This window comes from Euprymna scolopes, chromosome 19, assembly GCF_053919585.1.
Source record: "Euprymna scolopes isolate OS-2025 chromosome 19, ASM5391958v1, whole genome shotgun sequence".
Classification (NCBI taxonomy): Eukaryota; Metazoa; Mollusca; class Cephalopoda; order Sepiida; family Sepiolidae; genus Euprymna; species Euprymna scolopes.
In genome coordinates, this window is record NC_136500.1 from 22,823,265 (window position 1) to 22,837,347 (window position 14,083).

Sequence of the window (14,083 nt, forward strand, 5' to 3'; positions counted from 1 at the left end):
TATTTACATGCAGGGTTTGGAGGGGGTACATGTACGAGGACTTGATCGGAGCACATTCCGTGGGAGTACTTGTGCAACACGCAACTCTGCCACAATATCAACACAGAGCTTAAACTGAACGGATGGTAATATAAAAAGGTACCAATATAATGAAAATTAAGTTTCAGAAGAAATTAATGACATATCCAACATACATATTATCTTGTAAAATTTTAACAGTTGGACCTAAATAACATTTAGTTGACTTTTCAAACTTAGGTTGTCAGCAGTCAAATTTCATTTGTTATTGTTTCATGTGAATAGCAATGTGCTAATGTAACTCGGTACAGTTTACTAAAAAAGAAACGATATAATCCTGCCTGAACACTTGGTATTATATTATATTATGAGTATTTAATTATATTATGAGTATTTTTTCTTTTTTTACAGATCTGGTTTAGTTACCCTACACGTCCAGTTGTAAATATGCTAGTTAAAATCTCAAGAAGACAGATCGGCTGACCGACTATTAAGTGGACACTGTCTTTACTAGAAAGAGTTCATCTCCGCTATGATTTAGTCCTAAATACATTGTAGTCTACATTGCACTATAGAAAAAATACTGTTGATTTTATAAATTTATTTTTCATATAATGGCTGTAATTAAAGTTTAAAAATCAAGTAACATGGTTCGAATGTGCTCTGATAGAAACATTCATTTCGAATGAAATCCTGTCTTATCAAAAAACCTAGTGTTGATTTTATACACCGGATCTTTCTGCCTGCGCGGTGATAAAACTTTTAAAATGCACTTGTGATGTTAGACTGTATAAGAGTGTTAACTTTGGTCAAAATCGGACCGTTTCTTCTTTGATCGGATTTTTCAGTTATCGATTTTTGAGAGTTATCGAAAGTATTCCGATACAAAAACTATTTAAGAACACTCCCAGACGCAAAAGTACATTTGTGTGAAATTTCAAAAAATCGGTTCAGCCGTTTCAAAGGCCATAGGGAGCAAACATACACAGACAAATTGCCTTTTATATATAAGTAGAATATTCATATATATATATATATATATATATATATATATATATATATATATATATATATATATATAGAGAGAGAGAGAGAGAGAGAGAGAGAGAGAGATACATACATATATATACATGCACATATATATACATACACATATATATATATACATATATATACATATACATATATATACATATATATATACATATACATATATATACATTTATATACATATATATATATACATATATTGAACAATAGATATGATCTTCTGTGCGAGACAGCGCAGGAAAAAAGCAGGGAACAACAGAAACCCCTCTATCTTGTATTTTATGACCTGCAAAAAGCATTCGATAGCATTGCAAGAGATGCAATGTGGAAAGTTCTCAAGCAATTTGGTTGCCCAATCCACTTTATAGAACGCATCCAGACACCGCATGAAGGCATGTCAGGATATGTATCGCACCAAGGCAAGGAAACAAAAATGTTTCCAGTTACCTGTGAACTAAAACAAAGTTGAGTCCTTGCACCTACCCTTTTTTCCATATGTTGTTGCAATGTTGCACGAACTTCCCCCAAATATGTATTTATGTGCATACATGTACGTATGTGCATTGATCTATATATGTGTACGTATGTGTATATGTGTATATCTATGTATACCAATAACCGTCTCCAGTGTCATGTCTGCTTGAGTGTATGCAAGCCGCTGACAGGACTAAAAAGTCATCTCCGGGCATATGGACTTTCAGTGACTGAGGGAGTGGCACTCGTCTGACAAGATGTTGCAATCATCACCCCCCCACAAATATATATATATATATATATGTGTGTGTGTGTGTGTGTGCGTATTAATAATTATTACATGCATAAATAATAAAAATTTAACAAAAATTCAACAAAAATTCAACAATATATATATATAATAATATATATATATATATATATATATATATATATATGCACAATGGGGACGCTGAATATTAACGTTATTATTTCGAAATTATTATTTAACATGGGAAGAGTGGGGTTTAAAATAAACAACAAAAAAGAACAATTAGGATGATGAAATATTAACGTTATTATTTCGAAATTTAACATGGGAAGAGTAGGGTTTAAAATAACTTAAACGTAATACAGAAATGAACGACGTAAAAAAAGCAGATATATCAAAATTTGAATTTAACTATAATAAGTATTATGGTATCTGTTCAGTGCATATTTACCTATAAGTATGGCCAACCACTTATAATTCAGTAACTGCAACTATTTTTTTAAAATTAATCAATTATAATAAACAGAACGACTCATAGAAATCTATCTATATTCTTTTTTCATTTTAATATACTTTCATAGAAATGTTTCTGTTATGTAAAAACAACTATTTTCTTTACGTCACAAGTGTCACGCTCATACGTGAATTCCATAGCTAATATAACATACTGACCCAACGGGTAGTCTAGTATATATATATATATATATATATATATATATATATATATATATATATATATATATAGGGTGCAATGAATATGAGTGCACCTGGGTTCTTTAACTTAAGAACAGCATTGGCTAGTTTAAGACAGCCATACATATGGATGAGTTTAGCAGACCATGAAAGATGAAAGATACGCCGAAAACCTAAAGCTTAAGCATATTAGCAGCGTTGACTACGAACATCTTATCATTAAGACGACTTACTAGATTGCATTACTTGATGACCGTAGCAAAGAAAACTCAGATACTTACTTCAATATTCCGGAACATATCAGTTACGACGACAATTCGAGTCGAACTAACTGATTATCCAAACGAAATATTAGTCCAGCAAAATTTACGAAATTTTGACGAAAATAAGATATATACTTACCGTCCGAAGTTTGTGCCGCAGAAAAGAATAAAACCAGGGCTAAAAAAAAAAAATAAATAAAAATAAATACGTAATTGTGCCATAAATATTTTACAAAATGTCCATGTCATAACATATTCAGTCAATTTTCGTGTTTATATGTACTTTATCAACCATCGCCCAGTTTTAAAGAAATAGAATCGCCTGATCACCAAAGATGCAATGCAAGCAAAATAAACCGAATGTTGTAAAACGTAAAATACGAATTAAAATATATTTTCTTGAATTTCAGGTTAAAATCCGTTTGTGCAGTGCGTCCATAAAATAGAAATGTGCCACGCACCCCTACAGAGGTTTTGAAGATAGATACTATAAACAAAGATACTACAAACAAAGATACAAACAAAGATACTGCAAACAAAAAATACTACAAACAAAGATACTGCAAACAAAAATACTGCAAATAAAGATACTGCTAACAAAGATGCTACAAACAAAGATACTACAAACAAAAATACTACAAAGATACTACAAACAAAGATACTACAAACAAAAATACTACAAATAAAGATACTACAAACAAAGATACTACAAACAAAGTTAATACTAACAAAGATACTACAAAGATACTGCAAACAAAGATACTACAAACAAAATTACTACAAAGATACTACAAACAAAGATACTACAAACAAAAATACTACAAATAAAGATACTACAAACAAAGATACTACAAACAAAGTTACTACAAACAAAGATACTACAAACAAAGATACTACAAACAAAAATACTACAAAGATACTACAAACAAAAATACTACAAACAAAAATACTACAAATAAAGATACTACAAACAAAGATACTACAAACAAAAATACTACAAACAAAGATACTACAAACAAAAAATACTACAAACAAAAATACTACAAATAAAGATACTACAAACAAAGATACTGCAAACAAAGATACTACAATGATATCGAGATGTCTATGTCTGTACCGATCATACATAGAATGGAGATATGTCACAAAGTCCTTTTTTAAAATTCCTTTTTCATCCCAAACAAGGCACACTGTTACTTGGATATTAGGGGCTGCTACTTGGACAACATCTGCAGGGGTATTATACAGGGAGTTGAGCAGCAAGTTGTGTGTTCACATTACACTTAAACTTCTGCACACCAAGGAAGCAGACAACAGGGAGGGAATTTCAAAGTCTAGCAGTTCGAGAGAAGAAACAATTTGAGTAGAAGGGTGTCCGGCATCTAGGGATCTCTACATTGTAGGGATGGAAGTTTGCTACTTGTCAGGTTAGTCGGAAGTATTTACGCTGAGGGTGTACAAGAGCTTAGAATTCCTCAAAGAATCTTCCATTAAAATAGGTACTGGGATGATGGGGCAGAGGTTAAAGTTTAGTTCACAGTTCAGGACCTATTAAGTTGGCAACTCTTTTTGGAAACCCTTTTACGAGTGAAAGACTAGTAGCAGATGTACCATCCCAAACGTGGCAAGAATATTCCAGGCGGATGATGGCTTTGTAGAGCTACTGAATACTCTCATGCGTTCTCATTCTGGCACGGTCGAAAGATCCCACCTTCTTTATAGCAGCCTTGGCAATTGCCTCGATGTATTTGTTCCAGTTCGTGTTCCTTGTGAATGTTAAGCCGAGGAGTTTGAACGAAAAGCTTACACCATTAGCCCTGGCTATCAGTGGCCGAGAAGGTTTTGAAGATAGGCCTTAACAAAGGTGATACTATAATATCGCGGAGCCGATGTTCGTTCCAAATGTCCACAGAATGGAAATATGCCACAAACATCTACACAAGCTTTGTAGATGCTCTCTCTAATCGTTGAATGTTTGAGATAAAGAAAAAGGAAGAATCATTTTCAGATATCCAAGTTCATCACTTTGAAGTACGCGTAACAAAAATCTGCCGTGTTCCCTTCATGACGTTATCGCAAACAAACTTTCTTCAACTTACACCAGATTGCAAAGTGCACCGTACCGACGTCGAGCCGACAAAAAAAAAAAAAAAAAAAAAGAATCGTTCCCAGCTGATGAAATTCTGGCTTTTTTTATTATCAAACTTGACCGCGTTCTAATTTGCAGAAGACACGCCTTTGTCTCCTATTGGTCAGGTTTCGAGTATAAGTCCTTTTTTTTTCTTTTCTTAAGCGAATGACACTCGCGCTAATCATACACACTACAATTGCCCCTACACTATCCTTCCCCAATAACAAATGTGGTGCATTAATATTATGGACTCTGTGTTCGTGTTGGATGTCCTAGAAGGGAAATTTGACTCAAACTCCTCAAAGGGTTTTGGAAATAGTCCCTCATATACATGTATATTTTAAAAGTAAATTAACCAAATACTAAAGATAAGATTTAAATAAACGCAGTACAATAATATTGTGGAGTTTGTGATCACGCCAAAAATGCATAGAATCGTTACAATTAGGATTCGGTTCTGGGGTTCGGGAAAGAGTGAGTTACTCGCTCGACAACATCACGTTTCTGCCCTCTTCTTTTCCAATCGACCACACCTGGCCTCTCGCCACCAATGTCACTCTGCTCAATCTGAACGTCAGCAACACGAAATACTTTTCAAGAGATGTTCACGACTCTTTTCTTGTTGTATCCTCCAGGGAATTTTCCTCAGATTTTATATCCTCCTATCTAGAAAAAAAAGGAAGAGATAGGAAAAAAAAGCTTCTCCCATCATGCCCTGCCTTCCCAAGATGCTCTTCGTGTATATTAATGAGTTAGCCATCCTTTCCTTCTTCTTTCCCAAAGAGCGATGCAGATACGCCCGGTACGTTTTTTTTTCTAACCATATACCCCACAGGAAGCAATATTCAACGGATAAAAAATACAGCAGTGTACTTTCCACGGTCCCGGTATCTTTCTATCAGTTTTCTTTTATTTCTTTTGCTATCCTTCATTCCCAGCCCTATTAACTCGATCCAGGATATTAGCTTAAACTGCGTCCGACTATGAAGTCCTTAGCCATAGTCAGGTTCCCAATTACACAATTTTAACTTTTGTGGGAACTTTTTGGAAATTTTCAAACCTATACATTTTTGGAAAGGTTTTGGTCTCAGGAATCAGAAAATCAATGTTTGCATTAGCCCAGATGCGTACATGGCGGCCATATTGGATTTACAAAATGTCCGCCTTAAGATGTATGTTTTGTAATATCTCGGCTTCTAAATAAACTAGAACACTTATTTTAACTGCTAAACTTACATGTTCAGGGCCAAGGAAACCAATGGTCCAAGTTATCATTTCATCTTTTGTACCCTACCCATTGAAACACATAATCCACCATATGGGTAAAAAACTTAACAACCCTGGCAGTTAGTCAGATACTAAATCAGAGTTATTTTTATTGAAATGCCTTTTAACTGTAAACTTTGAATGTTTGTGCAACCATCTTAAACATAATAAGATGTTTGATCATAATCTATGCATAATCATCATCATCAACATCATCATCAACATCATCCTCAACATCATCATCAACATCACTTTCATACATCACAGCTTGGGAATCTCCGCCTTTTTCGCACTGGCTGCTCAAATATACATTTGCATATGACCATCTCAAGGATGGCCTTAGGGGCTGGGAGGAGCTCTGTGGTCATTGATTTTAGGATGCCATCCAATTGTTTGACGTACCCATTTTCCAGACGACTCAGTTGTGAAATCTGCAGAGCAATGGCTGCTTGTACCCATACCCTTGCTTGGACATGGACTCTTAAAATATGCTGTTTTAGAGCTCCAGGTGTTGGAGGGCGCCTGTCATATTCTGCTCTATGCTTGAAGAACAGATGTCATCGTAGTTCAGGCATTGTTTTTATGTTTATCCCCTTTGGCGAGTAAGCTGCACATACAAAGGACTCCAGTGTTGACACTTCTGCTTCATCCATAAGCATTTGCAGAGCATTGACAACATCTGCATCTGCTTTGAGGTAGATCTGCAGCCAGGTTGTCTTGCATATATGGGAGAACCTCCCTGTGTTGTCGGCCCCAGTGAACACATTGAAAGCTGGCAAAGCCTTTGCTCTTTCTTTACCTAGAGATCGCCACAGTGGTTCAATTTGTATAACACCAGAGGTCATAGAAATGGACATGCTTTTCGGCAATAGGTCATAGTTTGCTGTGACTAGCACTAAAACGCCCGTATCTGGGGAGAAAAATACTAACTGAGCATCAGGTGGGTTTCGCTGTGAAGCCAGCACAGCCTGGTGGATCAGCAGCGTCTGCTTCCTCATTCCTCCTTCAAAGACCAGGTTTTTGTTGCTCTTAGTGTATCTCCAAGTAGATGTGATGATCCCCTGTTGTACTCTAGAGTTTGAGCAGCAAGATAGTCAGTCAGTTCGTCTTGTCATGGGAGAGGAACTTCCTCATTGGGATGTGTGTGATGTTAGTGTTATCTCTGACTCGATACTGAACAGAAGCTTTTCCTTGTCTTCGTTTATCTCTGGTTGCACTCTTCAGAAAATCTGCTCGGTATGTGTCAAAAACGAGGATGATTTCATCATAATCTCGTGTTAGTTGCATCAGTCTGTCATTGAAGCAGCCACACAGATCCTTGACTGTTACTAGAGTCGCTGGTTTCTTGCTCGGCTTCTGCACAAACGCCATACCATCCACCAGTTCTATCTTCTGACTTGGCTAATCAGTAGATGTGGGCTCTGTAAATCCTGTATCCGTTGCATTTCGGTGGATAGAACTTCCAGCTTCAGGTGACTGGTCTTCATGGGGCATGTCTACTCTTGTGAGCTTCCACAGTAGATGGATTGACTTGGACTTGTCGTGTCATGGCAGCATTGTTCCATCAGGTGTCAGAGTGAATTCATGGTTTCCTATGGCCTCTTTTTGACTGATGTTTCGTCTTAACCTGGCAAGTACCATTAGCTTTGCAAACAGGTCTTTAGTCTCCTTCAGATCCATAGTATTGTCTCTGAGTTTCACTTCTTGTTCCCAGAAAAGAACATCTTATTCTCTTTCTTCACAGAGACCCAGAGGCTGACATCTCCATTGATCCGCTCTGACACATAATCCTTATACAACTTCTGTCCAGTGACATCGACATTCAAGATCTGTGGTTATACTCATCTGGGATGTAGGCATTAGTAATCACATTGTACAACTTTTCCCCCTTAGTGGTAAAGAGGTTTCCTTGATCTTGTTGATTGTACCATATGCCCTCTTGACTACATTTGATCCAAGCTCATGATGCTCTGTGATTCTGTCAGCTTCCATGACAAACTGACTCTTGAACTCTTTTGACAGACACGAAAGTTCTGGTGTGACCAGAAAAAATCTCTGTCTGGCATTGGAATTGTTGGAAATGCCTATGATGCCAGAGCTAGTCTTCATCAGATTGTTCAGGTATTCACATGCATGGTCTGTCCCAACGGACACAAAGGGAATGACACTTTACATGACTGATATATTGTCTGCTCGTAATTCCACTCATGTCTGAGGTGATTGGTCCTCAAGTCATGCGATGTATGTTTGCCAGAGTCGCTTATACTTGATGCAGTCCATGGTAAAGAACAGCTTGTTCAGTGTTCTCCAGCTTGCAGATGGAGTTCCAGGTCAACATGCAGAGTTGCTGCTACAAAGAACATCATGGCCTTGAACATTGCATTCTGGGATTTCTGTTCCTTCCAATTTTGAAATGCTGTGATGACGTCAGCAGTGTGTGTATTTCAGGATTTGCCTTGTGGCAGGACCATACACACGTGCTTCCACCCAAGCATCATCTATGCCTGAGTTCTCTATGGAGGTACCAATCGCTCTGAGGGCAGCCGTTATGACACGCCGTTCACCCAGTTTGGGAACAACCATTTGTCTCAAGTCAGGTTTGGCATCTAGGAGCTGCGCCACCTTCTCATATAGAACCATGTCAAAGGTAATTACTGTAGGGTGATCTTCTCCAATTGCTAACTTCCTCAGCTGATTTGCTTGTACGATCACAGTTAGCAGAGTTGACTACTCATGTGCTACCTCAGGGAGTAGTGGCAAGGCTTTAACCTGTGTCAAGAAAAGGCTTTCAGATAGCAATGAGTTGTATCCTGCCTAGCCTGGAATCTTGCTTGAGGTTTCTCGAGGTTTCATTCTGGATAAAGCAAATGCAGCCATTCATCTAAGCTGTGTCAGTTGATAGGATGCTGATGGCAAACTGTTCTGACCTCTTGGTAGCCTGTGCTTTTGGTTTGTTACAGTGAAGCATGTCTACATGGTAGAGTGTGACTGATATACTCTTTGCATTACCTATGATCAAAGGTTATGCAACAGGTTCTTTAGAAGGATGAACTTTCTGGTACACTGCCGTTATGGTTTTGTAGGTGATTCCCTTTCCATCAGGAATGTCCTCTGCAAAATCTATGTTATCTACTGCGAAAAAAACAAAGGTCCCCTTGGTATGCTCTGGTGTTTTCTACAACAGCATTTGCCAGAGCAGTTTCCATGAGAAGGACATGGCGATGTGAAATAGCATAGCATTGAGAAGATTCAACAGCTTCTTGTTGCATGTGTCATGGTGGACAGTCAGTGCCAGTCCCAGAACCTAAGGGTTCCCTCGTGCACGGGGTGACTTGAAAGCTGATTCATTGCTTGGATTGTACCTTACCTGTTTACTTAATTTGAACTACTACATGATATTCTGGCTCACCATCAGTGTTGCTCCGTCAACATCTTTGATTCTCTTTACAGTTTCCGGCTTTTCAGTAGGCCCAACCATTATCCAATTGATTAAGGTGTATAATTCAGCTGGAACATCGTCATTGTCACTAGATACCTGCATGACATTTCTTTCCTTTGGCTCTTTAAAGGTTGCAATGCTTTTCCTTATCACCTGTGCTGCTTTGTAGAGTGTCTTCATGCTGTTCTCCTCCTCCTTACCAGTTGTCATTGAGGTATTAACCATGTAGAGGATGTTGGATTCCATATGTTTGGTCGAACAGACTTCACGTGCGGCAAATAATTTCTTTCAGCCATTTTATACTGAATACATGACTTTCAAAAACTTCTGAACCAAGCATATTAACATAAGTCTTTTCAATACCATCCATCCCAAGTTATGCTTTGTTTTTTGTTTCTATATCAATAAGATTTATCAGCTCAAGCAGACTCGCCTTTTGTAGAAAGGGTTCTTCAGCAATTTTGCTAGTGTTAGTATCTCGAAGAAAAACAACACCACGTTTGAACCCATTTATGTCTCTAAAGGTTAATGTTAAAAATGTTGTTGCTTTATAACTACCACTATTGACTTCTATGACCATGAAAATGTAGGTTTAGCAGTTAAAATCAGTATTCCACCTTATTTAGAGGCCAAAATATTACAAAACGGCCATTTTACAGCGGCCATTTTGTAAATTCAAATATGGCCGCCATATACACACCTAGAAAAATTTTATAACCACCGCCATTGGTTTCCTTGGCCCTGAAAATGTAAGTTTAGCAGTTAAAATCAATGTTCCAGTTTATTTAAAAGCCGAGATATTACAAAACGTACATCTTACGGCGGCCATTTTGTAAATCCAATATGGCCGCCATATACGAAACTGGATAAATGCAAACATTGATTTTCTCATTCCTGAGACCAAAACCTTTCCAAAAATGTATAGGTTTGCAAATCTCCAAAAAAGTTCCCACAAAATTACATTAGGAACCTGACTACTAAGTAAAAAAAATATCCTTAATTTTTATTGGTCATATAATAACGTAATTAGTTACAATCTATTTTTTGAAAATTACTTAGTCCCGCCTAGACGACTGTTGATTTGAAACATGTTAAAATAATCTATCTATCTATCTATATACCTATAATTCCGTATTCCTTTGGTGTGTAGTGATATTCATATTAAAAACCCTATTTTTCTATTTATTTAAGAAGAAAATACAATTTTCTTATATATGAGTTATCGAATTGCATTCATTAGCAAAAGATCTAACTAATTTGCATATTCTTTTAAACATTCATTTTAAATTAATTCCCTATTAGTTTTTTCAGTTTTCTTATAGGGTGATCACCTTTAGTTAACTATTACGGGTAATTATATTCATGCAGATATTCTACATGATTTATACTTGAGAAATATTTGCGTAAAAAGCTTACAATGAACACAAAATCGTTTCCATATATATTTATGTATACGTATATATTTTTGTTTCATCTATCTGTCTATCTATCTATATATCTATAAAAGTGAACGTGTCTGTCTGTCTGTCTGTGTACATTTCCCTACGCAATAACTCTGTCAATTTTTAGTCTATAGACTCGAAATTTGAAATACCGGGTACTGAGATTTGGGTGTCAGCCAGAAATTTGGCTGTTAAGGGGTCAAATTTCAACGATTTGACCTTTAAGAACTCTACCAAACTCCTCCGACAATTTTGGGTCTAGACACTTGAAATTTTAGATATAGGTTCCTTGAACCTGGATCTAATTTAATAAAGTGATTTGACCCCGAAACTATAAATTTTAAGGGGTCAAATTAAAAAAAAATTACTCTTTATTCTTTTTGCTCAGCATACACCTCCAAACACCCGGGCAACGCCGGGCTGAAATGCTAGTATATCTATAAAAGTTAACGTGTCTGTGTGTCTATGTACATTTCCCTACGCAATAACTATGTCAATTTTTAGTCTACAGACTCGAAATTTGATATACAGGTTACTGAGATTTAGGAAAATCGATTTGATCGGTTTTTGGCCAGAAATTTAGCTGTTAAGGAGTCAAAAATCAACGATTTCACCTTTGAGAACTCTACCAAACTCCTTCGACAATTTTGGGTCTACGCACTTGAAATTTTAGATATAGATTTCTTGGACATGGATCTAAGTTAATAACTTGATTTGAGCACAAATAAATAAATTTTAAGAGGTCATAATAGGGGTCAAAGTTAAAAAAATTGACCTCTGCGATCTCTTCCAAATTACTCAGACAATTTCTGGTCTAAATATTTGAAATTTTACATAAAGGGTATTCAGAGATAGGGCCAGCTTTTTCATCAGTTTGGGTCGAAAATTTTTAGTTACCAATATATAAATGTATGTATGCATGTATGTCTGTTTGCATGTCTGCCTTAAACTTTCAATAGATGCGACGGATTTTACCAAGATCAGTATCGTTTTAAAATATCTTCCCCTTCAACTAGGCACTTTTCTACAGGGGGGGGGTCACTTTTTTCGCCGATATGTTTTAAAGTTATCATCTCCTTTAGATTATCTAGCCTTTAAAATTTTTTTTTAAATGTCGCTTCCGGTTTGGCAGTGGTCGTAACAGCATAAACCTTAGGTTTTACTCCGTTCTTTTCCTCCTTCGCTATACGGGTTCGAGCCTGCCTTCCTACTGCCACTTTTTTTTTTTGCTCAACACACACATTCAAACACCCGGGCAACGCCGGGCCCCCATGCTAATTATTTAAAAGTAATAAAAATTAGCGAGGGAGATAACTCATTTTAAATTAAAAATAATATGATAGAAGTTTATATATTATTTAATTGGAATTCATTATTGAGATGAGTATTATTTATTAATTTTATTTTGTCGACTATTAACCTAATCATGATGATAAGGATAATAGTCCGCAATAAATAAATTAATGATAGAAGTTGTTTGTGTTAAGTTTAAAAATATGAAAACAAATAAAACCCCAAAACTAAGATGAGTCTAATGTATTGAAAGGTGTTAAGTGTTTAACGACAGAGACTGACGTTTCAAGTTCGAATCTAGTTGGTTCCACAAAATTACCTTCACTTAGGATATTGCCAACCTTTACGTGGTCCTTCTTGTAAGTACCCAATGTCTTTCTAGAAAGAATTCTGACTAAAAAAAGATCGGGTAAACCAATGCCAACGATGTAATCATCTGCTTCATACGAGATGATGATGATGATGATGATGATTTTGAATGCATTCCGTGCAATGCTGGGTAGACACATCTACTTGTCTAATATATTAGTGGTGGCGCTGTATAAGGCCATTTCCAACGCGTTGTACGTCATCCATGAATAGAGGACGTTTACATTTATTAAACGATAGCCTGGGTGCCCGGCATTGATTGCATGTTTGGAGGTGTGTGTTGGACAAAAAAAAAAAATAGAAAAAAAGAAAAAGTGGTAGTAGGCAGGCAGGCTCGAACTCGTGGCACGAAGGAGGAAAAGAAAGTGAAAGGAAGTCTGACGTCTTTCCGCTGCACCATGACGCGACTAGACGCTCAGAAAGTTAAAATTAGGCAAAGTTAATCCAATCGACACGATGACTTGCAAAAATGGCTCGCAAAAATCGACCCCTTCTTGTAGAAAATTGCCCAGTTGAAGAAATTACTGCCCAGGTGAAGAAATGAATATTTTTGGCCAACTTTTCGATATTTGTTTCCGAGAAGACGATCTTCAGATTATACCGATCTCGTGAAATCCGTCGCCTCTGTCGAAAGTTTTAGGCATACATACATACATTTAAACAAACAAGTGAAATTTATATCATAGAAGAGTAGCCTGCGTGCTCAGCGTTGGCCGGCGTTGCCTGTTCTTTTTAGGTGTGTATTCTGCAAAATTGTAGTAGGCAGGCTGGCTCGAACCCGTGACGCGAAGGCAAAAAGGAAGGTAGATGTGTGTAAGGGTGTTGGTTGAGCAAAAAAATGAAAGAAAAAAAAAAGGAAGGAAAATTGCTAATGCAAAAAAAAAAAAACGGTTGTAGGCAGGCAGGCCCGAACCCATGACACAAAGGAGGAAAAGAAAGTGAAAAAAAAACGTGATGCGTTAGCTTTTGTACCCATCGATAAACCGGAAGTGACGTAGATTTTAATTAAGACTAGACGATCGAAAAGAGGGAATGACTTTTGAAAATATCGGCTAAAAAAGCGACCCCTCTCTGTAGAAAAGTGCCCAGTTTGGGGTGAAGAAATGAATGTTTTAGGCAATTTTTCTATATTTGTCGTCCAAAGGGTTGAGCTTAAAAACGATATCAATCTCGTGAAAATCCGTCGCCTTTGTCGAAAGTTTTAGGCAAACATACATACATACATACACACATACTAACAGACAGGTGAGATTTATATAATAAACGTTGCAAATATAACTTTGAAATTGTCTAATGAACATTTTAAGCCCGATAATTTGTTTCAGATGGCGAAGAGATAATTTTCAATTAGTAAAATGTTATCTATAATTTTTAATTAGAAAACTATTCTCAGAG

The 14,083-nt window shown here is 36.6% G+C and overlaps 1 protein-coding gene across 1 annotated transcript in view; it reads right to left on the reverse strand.

Annotated features, from left to right (window-relative positions):
- LOC145303488 (zonadhesin-like) overlaps positions 1 to 14,083 on the reverse strand; it is a 181,563-nt gene that overhangs the window by 146,182 nt on the left and 21,298 nt on the right. The window contains exon 2 of the mRNA XM_080144907.1: positions 2,888 to 2,926. Coding sequence (XP_080001033.1) covers positions 2,888 to 2,926 — 39 coding nt within the window. The remainder of the gene's footprint in view (positions 1 to 2,887; positions 2,927 to 14,083) is intronic.